General features: G+C 43.9%; 1 protein-coding gene across 2 annotated transcripts; it reads left to right on the top strand.

Moving 5' to 3' along the window:
* The first annotated feature begins 363 nt into the window (after positions 1-363).
* Positions 364-14643, top strand: LOC309325693 (uncharacterized protein). Of its 2 annotated transcripts, XM_081833951.1 has the most exons (3): positions 364-396; positions 13250-13409; positions 13454-14643. In XM_081833951.1, the coding sequence occupies exon 3, from the start codon at positions 13625-13627 to the stop codon at positions 14234-14236; it is 612 nt and encodes a 203-aa protein (XP_081690077.1). In that variant the 5' UTR covers positions 364-396; positions 13250-13409; positions 13454-13624; the 3' UTR covers positions 14237-14643. The 2 variants fall into 2 exon arrangements, with proteins under 2 accessions (XP_081690077.1, XP_081690076.1); XM_081833950.1 differs by having other exon boundaries at positions 13250-14643.
* The last annotated feature ends 1290 nt before the right edge of the window (positions 14644-15933 follow it).

Below are 15933 nucleotides of genomic sequence, written 5' to 3'. Positions count from 1 at the left end.
GTTGTCCCATCACAACCATGCCCTGGGGTCTAAGCTTTCTTCGCTTGGTGCACTGAAGTTCTCACCCTGGGCCAGCAGGGGGATACTGTAGATAGTTCAGGTCCACATATGCAAATAAGGGATTGATTTCATGGAGTAAGACCCACAGGGAATGAGCTGCTGTGCTCATTAGGCCTGACACTGAGTCAAGTCTGTGGAGATCATGCTTTTGCTAATAAAAAGTTAAATCTAACTTTAAACCGTGTGATTTACTGACCAGCATGCTCTGTGCAGTTACCCCAAACCCATAGGATGAAATGAGTGTGTTTCTCTTAACTTAAAAGCCCACTTCAGCAGCCATCATTGTTATGTACTGAAGTTCTCCCCCTGGGCCAGCAGGGGGATACTGTAGATACAGTAGTTCAGGTCCACATATGCAAATAAGGGATCGAAAGTGACATTCAGTGATTGGATAGTTACAGAAAGTTTTTACAGTTACGTTGTACTGGAGCTCTATATAAGCAGGCTAGCTGAACCCGTCAGTTCAGTTCTGTTCTGGCCTGTGAATAAACAAGAGCTGTTTGAAGAATCGCTGTGTCGTCTGATATGTTCACTTTCTTCTCTTGGTGGTTCCCCTGCTGGTTCCTCTGCATCCCAACCAGTCCATGACATTCATTTAGCCCTCCGGCTTGAGGTTTCCCATCCCTGCTGTATGCTTTCCAAACCTCTTTTAACGCAGTGACAGATTATTTCCCCCCCTGGCAGTTTATTATTCTGGAGGGTTAACATCTTCTCATACTGCCTTGGGATGGTACTGCCTCTGGCCATAAAAACCAAAGCGGCGGCATGACGTACACACAGCTGGTACAATTTGGCCATCAGTGCAAATATTACACATCCATATATAACCCTCTCTCAGGCACTCTGGGAAAAGTCTTCACCGTCTGTTTCCTCCAGCAGGATATACGTTTTAGCATGACTACTAGAACTGAATGGTTTTCAAGGGATTTCGTGCAGATTGAATCATTTGTTTGTTTGAACAAAACATTAAGCATGCAAGCATATGACCATGTAACGACTTGCTGCATGAGAAAATGTCTTGTAGGAGGTGAACGCTCATTTGGGCTGCAGCTGAATTTCTAACAGTTTCCCCCTATAAATCACCTCTTGAGGCTTGTGTAGTGTGCTTGGAAGCATGGCAATAAAAGATATTGAAACAGGGGAACTGACTTGCAGAGGCGGAACAAAGCCAAGACAAAATAATGCTGGGAAACGTTTCCAGAGGTAGGTTGCTGCTGTGTGCAATGAACCAAGGGCACCCCTCTATACCCCCACCCCCAAATCACAAAAGGAAGGCCAGAACGAAGTTATAAGCAATAGAAATTCTTATACTTACAGTTGCAGTCAGGCAATCCAAACTTCGTTCATTCATTACAGATACAAATCTGTAATGGGGGGGGGGCGGGTCTGAAAGCATTTATTCCCTGTATCAAGGATGAGGAACCTGTGGCTTTCCAGATGTTTCTAGACTCCAACTCCCATGACACCTGAATATAGAATAGCTGGGGTGTAATTCTGACCTTTCCTTCTTCCATCTATGCAGATACATAGGCGAAATAGGGGCAGCAATTGGTGCCAGACATACCACACTAAATTCCTGAAGAGTTCTGCCACCCCTAGCAGAGTAACTGCCAAGTTTGTCCTAGCTTAATCTCACTCTATCAATGCTTCTCCATTTTGTAGCAGATCTGTTGCTGTGACCTAGCCTAAGAGGGGATTTGTTGCATCGACTCCTCTGATAATAATCTCCATAGAGGATCATCTGTCTAGGAGGTCTCATGACACCACTGAACTTAGTCTTGATCTGGAACTTCACAACCATCTCTCTGAAGAGGAGAGGTGAAGTTACCAGACCCCCAGGTCTTAAAACTGCACCTCAGATGTGGTCTGAATTAACTCATCCATCAGCTGGGCTCACTATTTAATAAAGTGCAAAGTCACATGCTGAAAAAATACCAATAAGTCTCCGTCAGAGAAGACAAATGTCTCAGGACCGCAATACCTCAAGGATATAGACCTTCCCAAACTCTACATTCATCATCTGAGGCCCTTCTTTGTGTGCTTCCTCCATGAGACTTCTTCTGGAGGGTGGCAACACGAGAACAGGCCTTCTCTGTAGTGGCACCACGTTTGGGGAGTGCTTTTTTGGCACCAGGCAAAAACATTCCTCTTCAACCAGGCCTTTGGCTGATATATCCTACAACCTTTTAAATGTGTTTGTGGGAAGGGAGGGTTGTAATTGTTTTGCTGTTTTAATTATTTACTTGTTTTTATCCTGTATTTTATTCTGTAAACCGTCCTGAAATCTTATGATGAAGGGTGGTATACAAATCAAATCAAATCAAATCAAATCAAATCAATCAATTAGTACAAGCCAAAACCATTCAGTTGGTGGCACAAGGCAGAACTCTAGAATGGTACCACTTTAAAGTCTCCATCATTTCACATGAAGGACAGAGCACCAGTAGCCATCAGGCTTTGCTTCAGAGCCTAAATACTAGGTTTTTGACCTTCTTGGACCAAGATCAATCATACCTCCCTGGGAACTACAGCTCCCTGTATCCCCTGACCTGGACTCTGAACTGTGCCGCCTCTTTTCACTGGAAGCCCAAACAGGGTATTTGTCTGGGATATTATTATTTTTCACAGTAAGTCAACCTGCACATGATGTTGTGTGGATATGACTACATTATAGCAACCAAAGATCCACCCAAAAAGAAAGAGAGTAGCTTAGATTTGATAGCACCACGGGGAAATAAAAATATAAGAAGGGAAAGTCCCAATGAGTCATGATGAGGAAGGTCATTTCCCATAAGACATTTACGGGGGGGGGGGGAGAGAGAACTAGAGAAAACATGTGGTTTTGTTGTGATTTAAGGTTTTAGTGAGCTTTTAAGAACACTAGCCTTCAGCAAAGAAATCCTTTCCCTGATTGAAAAAGCAACTCAGCAGAGTGGTTTGATCTGCACTGTTTTTGGAGTTTGGAGTTTATTCTGCTGTGGTTTCCTTGGCTAATTCCCGTTGTTGATGTGAACCTGAATCTGCTGGCAGATTTGTTAGTTTCAATTATGTAAAGAGGAAGGTGTTGGGAGGGCAACAGGTATCGGTTTACAGCCAGAAGAATTTCTGATAGTTTCTAAGTCATGTACTGGGTCCCCAAAGAACTTCTTTCCCCCCATTAGTTTCTCTCTCGCCGCCACCTTCGCTCAGTGCAATAAACCCTGAAAAGTTCAGATAATTTATTTGCTTTAAAGTAACAAAATGAGCCCAAGGAGTGTTCTGTTGTGTCATGAACTTGGCAATAAATTAAGAAAACACCCAGTAAAGGTATCCGCCACAATTGATGAAAGACGAATGTGAATGAAAACGATGGTGGTTCTGAATTAGATCAGGCATCCCCAACCTTCGGCCCTCCAGATGTTTTGGACTACAATTCCCATCATCCCTGACCACTGGTCCTGTTAGCTAGGGATCATGGGAGTTGTAGGCCAAAACATCTGGAGGGCTGCAGGTTAGGGATGACTGAATTAGATTTATTTTCACTGTACTGAATCCAGGCAGGCAGAGCAATCCCAATCCCAAATCTGCACTGTTAGGATTTGGTGGAAGCGTCCCTCTGCTGGACTCCACTAGTGAGGGATCTGCCACCATGGAACATCCTGCAAACCCACTGAAAGCATGATTGACCACATACCACCACCATAAGGACCTCCCTCTGGGGTAGCTGACATCTTGCCCTGAAATGGGATGGTTTATTGGTGGGGCAGTGACAGAGCAAAGCTGGTGATGGAGTCAATGGAGCCAAAGCCAAACCAGTCCCTGGGGACTGCTCCCACCTGGGGCCCTACATTGTACTAGCCTGGAATTGGCCCTGCACAATAAACACAAAACTGCCTTCCACCTGCCTGCCTAGCCAGGAAGAGGTGGCAGGGCTGCAGATGTGGCAGGGAATCCACCTCTGTCTCCCCATTCCCGCCGCCCCATTAAAACTTCTCCTTAAACTAAGGTAAAGGACCCCTGGATGATTAAGTCCAGTCAAAGGCGACTATGGGGTTGTGGCGCGCATCTCGCTTTCAGGCTTTCTACTTGCACTGATGTGCTTTTGAACTGCAAGTTTGGCAGGAGCTGGGACAGAACAACCGGAGCTCATTCCGTCACAGGGATTTGAACTGCCAACTTTCTGATTGGCAAGCCCAAGAGGCTCAATGGGTTAGACCACAGCAGCAACCTAGCAGTTCTAAAGCACGCCAGTGCAAGTTGATAAATGGGCACCACTGCAGCGGGAAGGTAAATGGCGTTTCCGTGCACTCGGGTTTCCGTCACGGTGTCCTGTTGCACCAGAAGCGATTTAGTCATGCTGGCCACATGACCTGGAAAGCTTTCTGTGAAGAAACGCCAGCTCCCTCGGTCTGAAAATGAGATGAGTGCTGCAACCCCATAGTCGCCTTTGACTGACTTAACAGTCTGGAGTCCTTTACCTTTCATCTCCTTAACCTAGTCATTCCTCAAAATCATTTATAGTGGACAACTCAAGTTCCATTGTTTTAAGCGGGACTAAAGTATGTCTTAGTCTGTATCCTGCACATTATATTCTATTCTTTAAACTGTTTTATTTTTTCCTGTGTGTGCTTTTTTATTAAAAAAATACTTCAATTAAAATAAATAAGTAAATTAAAACACAAATGTATCTTCTATTTTAAGAAAGGGGTGTTGTGAATAATTACAATATGACTGTGTAATAACAGTAGATGCTTCTTCTTTTTACAAGAATCATTTGTTAATAGGCAATGTTCTTCGAGGTGCCTTATTAATGATGTGAACTATTTCTATTGCTGCCTGCCAAATACAAATAATTCAGATTTTTTTTTTAAAGCATAAACAAAGAAATAGAAAATACTATGAGATTATAGATGCAATGTAGTGTGATTACATATTATCATTAGCTCTGTTTTCCTTCATATGCTACATAATAGTTTAAATGAACTACTAAAATAATGTTCCATGTAACCAGTTAGTTAATGCAAACTATTTTTCTCACCACACCACAGCAATCTTAGCCATGGGCAAAAGTTGGGTAATAATTTCTAAATTCCCAACATAGAATTAAGGGTAATTGACTGAAACACACCGTCTTGGACCAGGGTTCCACCATGTTTGTTTTTGGTGTTATTATTATTATTATTATTATTATTATTATTATTAAAGATTTTCCTCGTTTACATGCACTGTAATGCATATGCATTGTCTCTTTCTTCGGGTTGTGTTTTCTACAGATCAGTTGCCGGTACATTGATGTTATATGCAGTACTGTAAAGAGTTGGGAAGAAAAGAAGTCCAAAACAAACGAAGGTTCTTCCGTTTTTATTATTTGCTTTGGTTACATTCTCAAACCTGTGAGGAAACGGAACAATATCGTTAAGCACCTGTTTCAGTATTTGTGTTGAATTAAGGCACAGTCATACCTCGGGTTACAGATGCTTCAGGTTGTGTTTTTTCAGGTTGCGGATGCGCCAAAACCCGGAAGTACCGGGTTACTTCCGGGTTTTCGCTGTTGCGCATGTGCAGAAGCGCTAAACTGCGCATGCGCAGAAGCACCGAATCTAACCCGTGCATGCGCAGACGCGGTGCTGCGGGTTGTGAACATGCCTCCCGCACAGATCATGTTCGCAACTCGAGCATCCACTGTACATATTTTGGAGATATAGGAGAAATGCCTGCTTTTTTTCTGCATTCATCTTGCATGTAGGCTACTTTGTAAAAAGGTGTTTGCATATAGTTTGTGGTTTTTCTTTGGATTTTATCTCATTGTTGTAGTGGAATGCAGTTAAAGAATACAAGCCTGGACAAAAGCTTTGTTTTAAATTCACAATGTACTGTCTCTTTACACAGATTGGACTTGATGATGGGCAGATGTTTTTCTTCCCCTTCTCTCCACACCACATTGTGTAATTCAGTGGTACAGAGAAATCAATCAAGTTGATGGAACAGAGGAATCATTCTGGTTCTGAGTTAATCAGTTTTCCCTATCTGGTCATATGTATCCTTTTTATTTACAGTGGTACCTCGGGTTACATACGCTTCAGGTTACATACGTTTCCGCTAACCCAGAAATAGTTCTTCAGGTTAAGAACTTTGCTTCAGGATGAGAACAGAAATCAGGTTCCGGCGGCGCGGCAGCAGCAGGAGGCCCCATTAGCTAAAGTGGTGCTTCAGGTAAAGAACAGTTTCAGGTTAAGTACGGACCTCCGGAACGAATTAAGTACTTAACCCAAGGTACCACAATATTAATTGTATTTCTGTGCATTTAAAATATTTATATGTTGCTTTTGAAAGCAAACTTTTTCAAGGTGCTTTCCAATAGAATAAGAACACACAATACACTATATATACTAATAAAACAACCAACCCACACAGAATTAATTAAACTCGACTTAACCAGCAACAGCAAAACACCAATAATTAAACCTCCTTCAGGAGAAAACCAGAAAGAAAAAAATTGTTTTAGATTCTCACAGGGAGTTTGCAAGACTGTAGTAAAAAATAGCAATCAAGTCTCTCTAGAATTACTCTGATGGGCCTGAAAGGAGCATTCAAATGAGGTTAAATTATTATTCTAATGATAGCTGTAAATTATAACGGAAGAAGATACAACTGGAATCCCTGAGTATGTCTGGTAAAGAGCTACAATGAGGGAATATATAGAGCAGGATTTCTAATCTGTGGGGTCTTGGTTGTGTAGAAAAGAGGCACCTGTGGCTGATGTTGATTGCCTTCACTGATATTCTTTTTCCAGAGGAAAATCTCATTTTAAAAAATGTGAACGGTGAAGCACATCTTGGAGAATAATGCCAAAATAGGTGTTTTGGCTTGCCCAGCAAATGGCCCTGGAGGAAAATATATACATAATTTCCCCCCCATTTAGAAAATTCTCGTAAGTGCAAGAACTACCCATAAAAGATGGTGCCCAATTATCTACAGTTATTTGGACAGTTATTTGGCAACAGTAGGATCTACGCCTTTATGATCATAAGCCAAAGAAGCCCAGATGTCAGAGCTGAATAAATCCACATTGAACGACGCCAATGCCAACACCGCTTTATGATTTGTGAAAACACCGTTGACCTAAGTAGGGAAACTATTACCTCACACGAGTGCAGCATCTCAAGCTATAGGAACAAGGCCGGTTGCCAGCTTACGTCTGCGGTAGTGCAAGGAGCTGGAACAGCTCCGTGTGAAGAGAGATGGATTGTTAAACCACTCTGGGAACTGTGAGGGGGATAGGGGTCTCCTGACAGCTCTCAACATCCTACAGTCCTCAGGGTTCTTAGGGGTGGGGTAAGCCATGACAGCTACAAGTGATATTATACTGGCTTTAAATGTATAACGTGGATGTGGCAGCCTGCCTCTATCTACATCAAGAGTCGGGAGCCCTTGTGTTGTGGTCCGGCACCAAGTTCCAGAAAGTTCCAGCTCCCTCCACCCAAAGCACCTGTCCTGGATCTGGCTGCTCTTAGCAGTACTTCATTCCGCTTGGCCTTGACCTCCTCTCAGTGTGCGATGGTCCCTCTGTGCACCTTACTCCAGGCGTCTCTGCTGCACCTTCACCCAACACAGGTCGCCCTCTCTGCACTCCAACATCCTGCATCCCCTTCCTTGGTCTTCACAATACTCTTCCTCCTCACACCTACCCTGGAGAGTTGTGTTGACACTTGGGGGCCTGCCTCTCTCATACCCCTCAACTGCCCCAGGAAAACTGGGACATCCTGTTTTCTCACATAAGAGCACAGCGGCCATTTGGGGCACCCCGATCTCATGATCCTGCTCCCTCAAAAGTCCTTTTTCAGGGCAGGCTCTATCGAGGCTTCAGGGAATTATAATTCCTCTCCTGGTGGCAGTCACAAGGCAGATAACCGAAAAGAGTTCTTACCACGTAATTTATTCAGTATTCACACAGAGAGACAAAGGAACGCTGTCTCCGTTAATGATGGCATTGCTCAAAGTAAAGTCCCACCCCTTCAGTCCCTCCTAATCTACGTAACTCCTGCGCCAACTGGTCAGTGCTTTCTGTCTCTGAGATTACTGTTCTATCACCCTCGGTGCCTGCCAAGTTCTGGGAGGGGGGGCTCAGCAATGCTCTCCAAAGTCTGCCAGCTTACTCTCCCCTGGTGCTTCTTCTTCCTGCTGTTCCGCCTGCTCCTCCAATATTTCCCAGATTTTCCCCTTGTCAGCCTCTGAACTATGCCCTTCTGCAAACCACTGTTCTAAATCTATACTGTCCTCCTCTTCCCGGGAAGGTGCAGAGAGAGGGGTGTGTGTCTCCCACCATTCCTCCTCAAGTCCAGCCCCTGACATTATGTGACTCCTGAGCAAAGGAGATAAGTAACTATACAACCTTTAGAAGACAGCCCTGTATAGTGAAGTTTTTAATGTTTGATGTTTGATGTTTTATTATGTTCTTACCCATTCCCACCACCCTTCTGAGTAATACCCCTCCCCACCTTCTCACTATATAGAAAGGTCCGGTGACTTCTGTTTCAGTGTATCTGAAGAAGTGTGCATACACACGAAAGCTCATACCTAGAACTAACTCAGTTGGTCTTTAAGGTGCTACTGGAAGGAATTTTTTTATTTTGTTTTGACCATGGCAGACCAACACGGCTACCTATCTGTAACTGTATAGTGAAGTTTTTAATGTTTGATGTTTTATTATGTTCTTATATCTGTTGAAAGCTGCCCAGGCAGATGGGCAGGGTACAAATACAATTAACAACAACAACAGAATACAGTGGTACCTTGGGTTACAGACGCTTTGGGTTACAAACTCCGCTAACCAGTAAGTGGTTGCTCCAGGTTAAGAACTTTGCCCCAGGATAAGAACGGAAATTGCGCACCAGCAGCGCAGTGGCAGCAGGAGGCCTCATTAGCGAAAGCACGCTTCAGGTTAAGAACCATTTCAGGTTAAGAGTGGACCTCTAGAACAAATTAAGTTCTCAACTTGAGGTACCACTGTACCCACAAGACAACATGGGTCGCAGCAGAAAAAAGGCTCCCCAGTCCTGCTCTGCGTGTTATGACATATTGTCCTTAAAGCAATGCTGGAAATTCTTTGCTTCTCGGTGCACGTAGTATGTTTCATTGTACAAAATACTTCAAGATGCCATTGAGAGAGCACTTGAGACAAAATGGTAGCTAGTCGTTCAGAGGTAGCTTTAAAGCCAGTTTTTTTTAAAAAAAAAAACTATACAGTGGTACCTCAGGTTAAGTACTTAATTTGTTCCGGAGGTCCATTCTTAACCTGAAACTGTTCTTAACCTGAAGCACCACTTTAGCTAATGGGGCCTCCCGCTGCTGCTGTGCCGCTGGAACACAATTTCTGTTCTCATCCTGAAGCAAAGTTTTTAACCCAAGGTACTATTTCTGGGTTAGCGGAGTCTGTAACCTGAAGCATATGTAACTTGAAGCATATGTAACCCGAGGTACCACTGTATATATATACTGTATTGCTTCATTGTAGTAAAACCTTTACAGGAAATATTAAAATTATCAATACGAAACAGTTAGAAACGACAGAATTGAATACCCCTCATAGTCACTTGCATGGTGTCTGTTTCTGAACTCGAACGAACATACAAATTGTGGCAATTTCCATTCATATTCCCAACAGAATTTCCTGACATTCTTACTCATGAGAGAACGTCACCCTTGGGCTGAAATATTTCCCTACCCCTGCAATATTGTAAGGCTCAAAACATAACCAATGACCTACTTTCCCAGTTACAGATCATCTTACCTGTCCTATTATCCCCTTCCTAACACTATCTCCTCCATATCTTCCCCACAACCATGCATCAGTTACCTCCTAGTGATGCTAGGCCCTCAATCTGTTAAAATGACCAGAGTGTTGAGGAAGAGGCTGAAGCCATCTTCAAAACTTTGTAGTTGCCCCACCAAGCAGATAGACCACCTAGGCCAGACCTGGGGCTCACCAGTCATAGTGACAGGTACTTGGGAGGTTAGGCATCTGGGGCAGAAATTTTAATTGTATTGATTCAAGAAGCCCTGCTAATCCAACAGGTTCATAATTTCAGGGCAGTTCGAATGTTATTTTTATTATTATTAAAGTTTAAAAGGGGAACAGAGTGCAGAGAAAGTTCAGACTTCAGAATAACAGCATTTTTCCAGGAAAGTGTTCTCTTTCATAACTCCTGCCGTCACCAGACTCCAAGATTCCTGAAGAAAACAGAGTCTAATCCAGAGTAATTTTAAACTCTCCCTGGTTTTCCAACAGGTGTAGTACATTTAGTCTTATACCCTGGCACAGCCTTGTACTCTTGTTCCAGGGCACTGAAATAAATAAGCTCTCTTTCATGTGGCAAGCTATGACTGGCCTTAAGACATTTTATACTCTCAGCCTGGTTTGAGGATTTTTATATTTTTTATTTTAAAACAGCACACCAGTTAGGTAGGATAGTAAGCCAGCAAGGCATTTCTAAAGTAGCCCAAGAAAGTTGAAAGTAGTATAAGGTAGCTTTGCGTTCAAAGGTTTGGGGAGGGGGCAATTTTTGGCAGAAAAATGACACAGGGAAACTCTCTCGCATTGCGTCATAGCCTGGATCCAGATTCTATCCTCCTCCCAAACTGCTTTTTAAATATATATATATATATCAAAGGGACATGGGCAGTTCTATGCATGTGCCATTTAAAACAACGAAAAAATAATTTTGACATGTGAAAAAGTAAAAGGCAGTGATTGCAACCAGGAAACACAAAGCAAGTTGCTAACGAATTCTGGGTCGCTTATATAAACTTAAATTGCAAACTTATAATTTCTATAAACAGAGAAAAATGTTGAGTTAAAACCCTTCCATTTAAAGATTAGAGAGCTGTCTGAGAAATGGCGAGGCACAAATGATGCTGTCTGAGGCCAGATGTTTATCTGAAGTTTGGTGGGTGTTCAATCTATAGCTCAAGGTTAAAGTTTTGCTAATCAGTTAGTGGTCAGTACATTTTGTGTAAGAAGTGTGTAAATATGAGAAGCTGAGTATATGTTTGCTATAATTAGGTAGTAGCAGAAGCTAAGATTTGTCAAAACTTCTAATTCAAAATTTAGAATCATAGGATGGTAGAGTTGGAAGGGACCCTGAGGATCATCTAGTCCAACCCCCTGCAATGCAGGGATAGGCAGCTGTCCCATACAGGGATCGAACCCACAACCTTGGCATTATTAGCATCACTGAAACTATACACTGATAAACCCAGCAAAGCTTAAGTCCATAACAGAATCTCAAGACTTTGAGGGAATTGTGGGATGCTTGAGATACTCATACAAATGGAACTCAGATGGTACAAGCCTCCCTCTGCTGCAGCCAGGATTTCTGGCATCTTCGCGTTTCTGCTTAGGGAGCCTCCTTTGTTGGTCTTTTGCTTTGTCTCCCACAGAGTCAATAAAGGAGTCAGGAGGGAGCACAATCTTTCCTTTCTCTCGGCAAACCTATACAAGGACGGCCAAAAAGACAGCACTAAATCAGGGGCATGAATCGCACCAGTTGCAATGCTGTCACTGACTGATTGCTACAGCCAGCTAAACTTTGACCCAGCCAAATATTGTTGTGCCCCTCTTCCTCCACCAATACAGGCCAGTCTGTGTTCAGCCACTATTCTAATTCACTAGCATGTGAATTAAATAAATCTCACTTTACCAGGTGAGGTTTTCTTCATCCAACATCAGAGCATTTATTGTAGTCTGTATATAGCTCCTTCCCAAGGCACCTCCTGCTGAATTGTATCCGTCTACCAAAACTCCTGCATTACACTTAGAAGTGAACAAATTTGTAGGAACACATTGTTCCTTTACCGTTTCTAAAGGATTGGTTGTGGTAGTCCAGAGGAGTAGCAGACTTGCAGGGGCCAGCTGTCAAGGGACTCCATCAAAATACAGCATTATAAATGTGTTAAAGCACCAGATGGCGCTGTGGAGCTGAAATCACAACTCAATAATATTTTCAATTGTGAGCTTTATAATGATTTTTTTGCAGAGAGTTTTTCATAGCTGTGTAGACCTAGCTAAGAACACAGTACAGTGGTACCTCGAGTTAAGAACTTAATTTGTTCTGGAGGTCCGTTCTTAACCTGAAACTGTTCTTAACCTGAGGTACCACTTTAGCTAATGGGGCCTCCCGCTGCCGCCATCATGCGATTTCTGTTCTCATCCTGAAGCAAAGTTCTTAACCCAAGGTACTATTTCTGGGTTAGTAGAGTCTGTAACCTGAGGTACCACTGTAGTAGTAGTCCATTTCCTGCATCAGCATGGGGTTAGACTAGATGAACCCTGAGGTCCCTTCCAGCTCTCTTTTTCTATGAAACCTCACAGTCATTTGGCATGGCACTCATTGAAAACCCTTTGTTTGTTTTCCAGTGTGGAGAGATCAAATGCAATAGCAGAGGGGTAGAATTTAGAATAACAAAAAGAAACAAGTTTGTGCCAAAGAATTTGCAATAACCGATGCACACAGCCTGATGAAATGTGGAAGTACTTTATACAGTTGAAATAGTGATTATTTTGCCAAGGAATTCTGTCCCCATTGATTAAACTTTTTTATGCCAAGCGGTACATCTTTACCAGGTTTGATTGTTTCCACCCCATCCCTTCCCCTCATCATTCACTCTCCTCCTCTTGAATCATCCAGCTCCCATTTTCAGTCTTCTCCTCATCATGCCTGGAATGTGCCTGATATATGTTCCAGGGCAATAGAAACCTTCACAATCCACTTCTTTTTGTTATGCTTATTGCTTACTGTGAGATGCCAGAACTCCACCCAGACTTGGCTGGACGTGAAATTGGTTGGGGAGAGATACACTGTCAACAAGTAGCAACAGCTTCTAGACCTTATTCAAGGAAACGGGGGGGTCGTGGAGGCGAGGAGGAAGTGGCCACAACCATTGGTGGAGAAAGAGGCTGCAGTAGGTGCGGCCTGCCCTGGGTGTCATCCCTGAAGGGGGGTGACATCGCCCCACCACTCCCCTGGGACACTCACTGCGGGTGGCGCCCTCCTGGGATGCTCACCCTACCCCCAGGTTCACAGCATATGCACTGCTCCAGGAGCCAGGGCAGCTAGCTCTGCCTCTGGCCAGAACATCCAGGCTTTTCTTCAAATGTACCTGTTATGTATTGAAGTTCTCACCCTGGCCAAAAGGAATATCGTGTATGTAGTTTTCACTCAGGTCCACATCAGTTACTTTAGGCGGGAAACCCTGGATTGTTATTGCTACAATGTTGACAGCCGGCTGCCTATAAAAGCAGGCCGGCTGAGCTGTTTGCTGTTCAGTTCTGTTCCAGCTTACAAATAAAGAGCTGCTTTGGAGAAATCGCTGTGTCGTCTGCTATGTCCACCCACTACTCAACACTGGTGACGAGGATGGGATCAATGGACATCAGAGCACAGCCCGAAGCAGCCACCCTCTGAGATGAGCTGAATCACGGAGCTGAAACACTGAGCGAAATCACAGAGCAGAACCAATTCAGAGCTGACTGTTCTGGCTAGAGCACAGTGTTCCATCCATTGCCCTCTACACTGGAATCAGAATCATGGCTTCACTTGTGCCTCTACCGCCGTTTGCGCCAGCCTCTGAATCATGGGACTCCTACCTCGCTCGGTTCGACTGCTACCTCCAAGCCAACAAGCTGATGCAAGTATCACAGGAGCGTAAGCGGGGCCTATTCCTCAGCCTCTGTGGGCCTGAGGTGTTCGAGTCGGCCCGAGCATTGGTTGCGCCTGTAGCAGTCCAGGCAACACCGTGGGACACGATCCAAGAGAAGCTCCGCAACCACTACGCACCAAAGTCGTCCAAGATTGCTGCCCGCCATACATTCTACCACCGGAACCAGGCAGAGGGGGAGTCAATCAACAACTACACCGCCGCCCTCCGACAGGCTGCAATGCACTGCGAGTTCCGAGACTTAGACGATGCCCTGATGGATCGAATCATCTGCGGGGTCCGGGACATCCGCCTGCAGCGGCGTCTCCTCGCCAAGCCAGACCTCACGCTGCAGAAAGCCATTGAGGAGGCCATGGCCTCAGAAGCTGCTGAACTCTCTGCCCAGGAAATCCGCAAGACCACCTGGACTCTGGTACTGGCCCTTGGCGATCCAGCTGCAGCTGTCATGAAAATTAGCAATCCTGGTAGAAGCCAGTCATGAGGGAAGACCAAGTCTTGGATTCCACAGGGTCAACCTACTATTGTTCCTCGAGCCCCAAAGGCACAGCCAGCCAAAAAACGGAGAGGGACATTTCCATGGAATTCTAATGAGTTTTCCTCAACAAAATGCCTTCCATATGTTATTGGACTACAGTTCCCATCAGCCCCTGATGGCATGGCCAATGGTCAGTGAAGGTGGGACTTGTAGGCCAGCAAAGTTTGGAGGGCACCAGGTTGAGGAAGGCTGGCCTAGACGAAGGAGACACTTCTCATCGGAAAGAAATGTGTCTGGTTGGCAGTAGCAGCTAGACCAGGGTTGTGTCCTCTGAAGCAAGAGATTAATCAAGAGAAGGGAAGGAAAGTTGCTAAAGTGCTGGCACACCCACCCATTTTGTGGAGTTATGCCTGTGAGTCACCAATACTGCTGTCTCTCACTTTTTAGAGTGCTTCTTTGAGGGAATAATAATAATAACAACTGTAATTGATGGATTGATAATATTTTTAAAAATGACATGCCAACCTTTCCTCTTCTCTTGCTTCTCATAGAAAAATAGTTCTGGGTCCTGTCAATCATAAGGGTCAAGTCCTTGAACTCTAGATCCCCTTGTCACTTATTCATTAGTGCACACTTTGTTCCCAACTTATTTCCTGCAACAGGAAAAAGAATAAAAGGAAAAGGAACTGGAAAACTATCTGATGTCTTGTGAGAACATGCTTGCTCTGGTCTGAAAGTTATAGAATTGCATGTACAAGGATTAACTATGTGAAGATGTGATGTCAGTACGCTGTTAGTAGGCTCCCTGATTGGCTGGGGCAAAATCACACAACCTTGCTTACCTTTTCTGCATGTTTTTCCACTTCTGTTTACAGCAGTTTCTTTTCCAAATGTGCAGGTTTTGCATCATGAATAAAAAAAAAGTCGAGCCTTCGTCCTGAGTCAGCCCAAGTCAATCAGGGATCTCAACGACAACGAGTTGACCTCACATCATCACACAACCATTCAGATTTGGCTCAGACATTAGATTCCTGCCCACATTCCGGATGCAGGAATTTTTTCACCCCATTTTGCAAGCCCCTCAAACCATTCTGAAAAAAGACAGAAACACACACATACAGCCCATTCCAAGTCATCCTTAGTTGCATGTAGGATGCAAAGGCCCAGTAGCCATGGGAAGCCACAAATCCAGGTGAGAAGAGAAGCAAAGAGGTAAGGTAGCATCCCATAGAGACAGAGGTCTTGAAATGTTTGTACAGTTCCAATACAGCCATATACATACATAAACACACACACACACACACACACACACACACACACACACACACGAGGTTTATAAAGAAAAATACAAAGATTACAATGGTACCTCAGGTTAAGTACTTAATTCGTTCTGGAGGTCCATTCTTAACCAGAAGCACCACTTTAGCTAATGGGGCCTCCCCCTGCCGCTGCGCCGCCGGAGCACAATTTCTGTTCTCATCCTGAAGCAAAGTTCTTAACCCAAGGTACTATTTCTGGGTTAGAGGAGTATGTAACCTGAAGCGTATGTAACCTGAGGTACCACTGTATTATCAAATATCTTTTTTATTTTGTCCAAATTAAAACATTAAAGGCAAAAAAAAAGAGAAAGAAAAGAGGAGAAAGGAAGAAATTAAGAAAGAGTATGAGAGAGATAAAGAAAAAGGAACAGAAAAAGATTTAAA

This window comes from Podarcis erhardii (assembly GCF_964252035.2).
Source record: "Podarcis erhardii genome assembly, chromosome: 12".
In the NCBI taxonomy this organism is placed as follows: domain Eukaryota; kingdom Metazoa; phylum Chordata; class Lepidosauria; order Squamata; family Lacertidae; genus Podarcis; species Podarcis erhardii.
The sequence above is the reverse complement of the archived record's forward strand: the minus strand, read 5'-3'. Positions and strand labels throughout refer to the sequence as shown.